Below are 6,000 nucleotides of genomic sequence, written 5' to 3' on the forward strand. Positions count from 1 at the left end.
GATAAGCACTTGGGCTGGGTGAGGTGTGTGGTGGCTAGGCTATATCTTCCTATTTTTACAGTATGCTTTGGTCTGAACAGACCTTCCCTCAGCCTGCATCTCCACTAGTAAGCGACATCCCACTCATCAAACCTTGACAGCCTGAGCGGGGGGCCCTTAAGCATTTATCATGGGTTTGCTAGCAGCCTCCTCCTGCACCACTTGAATCATCTTCCCTTTCCCACCATCCACTAGTGTATCTAAAAAAACACTCAAAGTAATTTGTTGTCCCTAGTAGTTCTCATTCTGAGGCTAAACCCCAAGAGCTAAGCATGACAATGTGGCTGGGTTTGCTAGCATACTGCAAAAATAGTAAGAGAGAGCCCCGCTGCCACACACCTTACTCAGCTCAAGTGGTTAGAAGGTAAAAGCAGCCACAGCTTGATTCATTCAGACTACAACTCCAACATGTTTCACCCCACCTTCTGTTCTCCATGATTAAGCCCTGAGGTTGGGGTGAAACATGTTGAAGTTGTGGTCTGAATGAATCAAGCAGAGGCTGCTTTTATCTGCTAACCACTTGGGCTGGGTGAGGTGTGTGGTGGTTGGGTTATATCTTCCTATTTTTGCAGTACACTTTGGGTCTGAACAGACCTTTCCTCAGCCTGCATCCCCACTAGTAAGCGGCATCCAACTCATCAAACCTTGGCAGCCTGAACGGGGGGCCCTTAAGCATCTATCATGGGTTTACTAGCCACCTCCTTCAGCATGCATCAGTGAAACAATACAGTGGTGCACATTTTGCAATTGCTTCTGTTTTAAAATGTGTTCCTATGTTCTCTTTATAGGTTTCCATCGTCATTTGCACAGCCTTTATAATTGCCTGGTCTCCCTATGCTGTGATATCTATGTGGTCAGCATGGGGATATTTTGTCCCCAATCTTACCAGTATATTAGCAGCTCTTTTTGCAAAATCTGCAAGTTTCTACAATCCTCTGATTTATTTTGGGATGAGCTCTAAGTTCAGAAAGGACCTTGGCATCTTGCTTCCGTGCACAAAGGCAAGTGGAAAGAACCCTGTCAGACTAAAACGTTTCAAGCGTCTGAAACATAAACAGGAACCCCGTGCTAATTTCATAGAACAGAAGCATATTGAGCATCCTGAAGAAGTACCACAGGTAGCACCAAGTCAAGATTCTGGAGTGGGAAGTCCCAGCAATACCCCACCACTTGAAACAAAAGATGTCTTTACTTGTCGCCTAAATATAGAACCTGAAAACCCAAGTTATCAGTGTGATCGGCTATGAGTTTTATGATCATGTTATACAACAATTCCTTACATTTTCTTTTTATATAAAACAAAGAGATACAAGACTTTTTGAATTATGCTGTCTTTATATGCATCACTTGGTCTGTAGTTGTATATATTATTTGAAGCAGTAAAAATACACACCTGCCTTATAGGTAACAACATTTTGCCTTCATAATCTCTGAAGGAAATGGTTGTATATATACCTTAAAGTGATAAGTTAAAAAGCCATGCTTTTTTCATCACCTTCAATGTATAATAGGCAATCTGCTGACATCAAAAGAAGTAATTAATATTGATAGAAATCTTAACAAATTAGTCTGAGTCATCTAATAACCAGCAAAAGGAATTCTGCTTGGGGGAAGACCACCTAGGCATCAGCCAAGCCTGCCTAAAGCAAAGCAGCAATCTTGTTTTGCAGCCATCAGGTCATCATGAAGGCAAGGATGAAAGTTTTGTTTTCTATGCTGTTTTAAATATGTTTTCTTAATTATTTCACTGTTATATTTCTGTGAAAATTGCAAAGTATATGGTTGTAACATACTGTAACGTTCTGTCTCATTCTAAATAAACAACACTTGACTTCACTTCATTTTTTGTATGACTTAACACTATACTTACACTCTTCCAGTAAGTTATGAAGTATAATAACATTACCTTTTGTAACATTTTTTATGTACAGTATATATTACAATGTATACCACTTCTATTGTACTAACATTTATAAAACATGTACTTCTAATGTTGTGATATGCTCAGATTTATGTTTTTGTTCACAGAAGTTCATTTTAAAATTGGAAGTATGTATTGGAAATGTATCCATTATAGTGTTGACTATTATTCTTTACCTAAAGAAATTGTTCACTTAAAAGGTGAAATTTCACTTAGCTTAGTAAATGAGATGAAACTTTGTTCCCTGTGAATACCCAATCATATACAAGGGAAATTAAAAAAAATCACGATTCTTGCTTGCACAAGACTGGAAGATCAAAGTGAACCCAGCTTCATATTATCCACTAAGAAAAGTGAACAGTCTGTATACCTTTAGTAAATTAACCCCATTGTCATTAGAACAATGACAGATGACAAGTAATTAGTTGCTATGAGCAGCATTCCTAGAAAAATCTAAAACAAACAAATTGGCATTGTGTACATGAAACATCCCAAATCATTACAATTAGTAATGGACGAACTTCCGACGGGACGTTTCGCAAACGCGGCCGATAGTTTGCGAACCGTAACGTTCGCGGCGGGCCCCATTGACTTCAATGGGAGGCGAACTTTGCAAACCTACAGGTCAAATTTGCAGCCACAAAATAATTACTAGCTGTGCTAACATAGTCCCACCACATGGCCAATGACATAACACATGTATGAGGTGAATCTGGGATCGACAACTACAAGCATTCTTTTTTTATATGTGAAATTGTTGTGACAATTCAGGACTGTGGAGCGCATGAAGGCAATGGAGGAGAGGGAAGGTCAGGGTAGGCAAAGAAGAGGGTGCAGGAGATAATCACCAGCAGCGTGACATACAGCAACGACACCTGCACCGTGATAGAGTGATCTGACACCAGCACCGTGATAGAGAGCACTGACATCAAAAGCGTGACATACAGCAATGACACCTGCACCATGATAGAGTGATCTGACACCAGCACCATGATAGAGAGCACTGACATCAGCAGTGTGACATAAAGCACTCACACCAGCACCGTGATATACAGCACTGACACCAGCACCGTGATATACAGCACTGACACCAGCACCGTGATATACAGCACTGACACCAGCACTGTGATAGAGAGCACTGACATCAGCAGCGTGACATACAGCAATGACACCTGCACCGTGATAGAGTGATCTGACACCAGCACCGTGATAGCGAGCACTGACATCAGCAGCGTGATATAAAGCACTCACACCAGCACCGTGATATACAGCACTGACACCAGCACTGTGATATACAGCACTGACACCAGCACCGTGATATACAGCACTGACACCAGCACTGTGATATACAGCACTGACATCAGCAGCGTGACATACAGCAATGACACCTGCACCGTGATAGAGTGATCTGACACCAGCACCGTGATAGAGAGCACTGACATCAGCAGCGTGACATAAAGCACTGACACCAGTACCATGATATATAGCACTGACACCAGCACCGTGATATACAGAACTGACACCAGCACCGTGATATACAGCACTGACATCAGCAGCGTGACATACAGCAATGACACCTGCACCGTGATAGAGTGATCTGACACCAGCACCGTGATAGAGAGCACTGACATCAGCAGCGTGACATAAAGCACTGACATCAGCAGCGTGACATACAGCAATGACACCTGCACCGTGATAGAGTGATCTGACACCGGCACCGTGATAGAGAGCACTGACATCAGCAGCGTGACATAAAGCACTCACAACAGCACCGTGATATACAGCACTGACACCAGCACCGTGATATACAGCACTGACACCAGCACCGTGATATACAGCACTGACACCAGCACCGTGATATACAGCACTGACATCAGCAGCGTGACATACAGCAATGACACCTGCACCGTGATAGAGTGATCTGACACCAGCACCGTGATAGAGAGCACTGACATCAGCAGCGTGACATAAAGCACTGACACCAGCACCATGATATACAGCACTGACACCAGCACCGTGATATACAGCACTGACACCAGCACCGTGATATACAGCACTGACACCAGCACCGTGATATACAGCACTGACATCAGCAGCGTGACATACAGCAATGACACCTGCACCGTGATAGAGTGATCTGACACCAGCACCGTGATAGAGAGCACTGACATCAGCAGCGTGACATAAAGCACTGACACCAGCACCATGATATACAGCACTGACACCAGCACCGTGATATACAGCACTGACACCAGCACCGTGATATACAGCACTGACATCAGCAGCGTGACATACAGCAATGACACCTGCACCGTGATAGAGTGATCTGACACCAGCACCGTGATAGAGAGCACTGACATCAGCAGCGTGACATAAAGCACTCACACCAGCACTGTGATATACAGCACTGACACCAGCACCGTGGTATACAGCACTGACACCAGCACCGTGATATACAGCACTGACATCAGCAGCGTGACATACAGCAATGACACCTGCACCGTGATAGAGTGATCTGACACCAGCACCGTGATAGAGAGCACTGACATCAGCAGCGTGACATAAAGCACTCACACCAGCACAGTGATATACAGCACTGACACCAGCACCGTGATATACAGCACTGACACCAGCACCGTGATATACAGCACTGACATCAGAAGCGTGACATAAAGCAATGGCACCTGCACCGTGATAGAGTGATCTGACACCAGCACCATGATAGAGAGCACTGACATCAGCAGCGTGACATAAAGCACTGACACCAGCACCATGATATACAGCACTGACACCAGCACCGTGATATACAGCACTGACACCTGCACCGTAAGCAGCCCCAGGAGGAAGTCAGCATAGCACAAGGATGGTGGGAGCCCCTCATAATGAGTATAGCACATGGATGGTGGGAGCCCCTCATAATAAGCAGCCCCAGGAGGATGTCAGCACAGCACAGGGATGGTGGGAGCCCCTCATAATGAGCATAGCACAGGGATGGTGGGAGCCCCTCATAATATGCACAGCAGAGGTACAGCCCCAGGAGGAAGTCAGCACAGCACAGGGATGGTGGGAGCCCCTCATAATAAGCAGCCCCAGGAGGATGTCAGCATTGCACAGGGATGGTGGGGGCCCCTCATAATAAGCAGCCCCAGGAGGAAGTCAGCACAGCACAGGGATGGTGGGAGCCCCTCATAATGAGCATAGCACAGGGATGGTGGGAGCCCCTCATAATATGCACAGCAGAGGTACAGCCCCAGGAGGAAGTCAGCACAGCACAGGGATGGTGGGAGCCCCTCATAATAAGCAGGCCCAGTAGAAATATGACACAGCTCAACCTCTTCAAACAGGAGGGTACGGGTATATAGTGCGGTGTGCTTTTTTTGGACAAGGAAGTGAGCCAAATGAAGAAAGAAGGTCTATGTGCTCGATTAAAAAAATAGTTTCTAGACATATACATGGTCTACTGGTCTCATCTGTTGAATTCCTCCAAGATCCATGCCTCATTCTTTTTTAGAAATGTGAGGTAGTTAACACTGTCGTGAGCTAGGCGAGTACGCCTATCGGTCACGATCCCCCCCTGCTGCGCTGAACGTCCTTTCGGACAGGACACTGGACGAGGGGCAAGCCAACAGTTCGATTGCAAATTGGGCAAGCTCTGGCCAGAGGCCAAGCCTGCCCACCCAGTAGTCCAGGGGTTCATCCCTCCTCAGAGCGTCCACATTGGCCGTTAACCCGATGTAGTCGGACACCTGATGGTCTAGGCATTCCCTGATGCTGGATCCGGATGACACCTGTCGATGGGTCGGCTGAAAGAATGACCTCATATCCGAAGTCACCAACACATCTTCAAACTGGCCTCTTCTTGCAGGCGCTGTTGGATTGGTACCCGCAACTCCTTCTCTGGGAGTGGGAATTGCTCCTCTGCCAGCGCACGCAAAAGCAGAATGCAGCATTTCTCGAAGCAAGGCCTGGAAGTGCTGCATTCTGACAGCCCTCTGTGACGGCGGTAACATTTCCGCCATTTTGTGTTTGTACTGGGGGTC

General features: G+C 46.0%; 1 protein-coding gene across 1 annotated transcript in view; it reads left to right on the forward strand.

The window, feature by feature from the left end:
- LOC143987566 (visual pigment-like receptor peropsin) overlaps positions 1–1,875 on the forward strand; it is a 59,460-nt gene extending 57,585 nt beyond the window's left edge. The window contains exon 6 of the mRNA XM_077486378.1: positions 828–1,875. Coding sequence (XP_077342504.1) covers positions 828–1,286 — 459 coding nt within the window. The 3' untranslated portion in view covers positions 1,287–1,875. The remainder of the gene's footprint in view (positions 1–827) is intronic.
- The last annotated feature ends 4,125 nt before the right edge of the window (positions 1,876–6,000 follow it).

Source organism: Lithobates pipiens, unplaced genomic scaffold (genome assembly GCF_037356315.1).
Source record: "Lithobates pipiens isolate NorthernLeopardFrog02 unplaced genomic scaffold, aLitPip1_a1.2 Scaffold_18, whole genome shotgun sequence".
NCBI classification, from domain to species: Eukaryota; Metazoa; Chordata; class Amphibia; order Anura; family Ranidae; genus Lithobates; species Lithobates pipiens.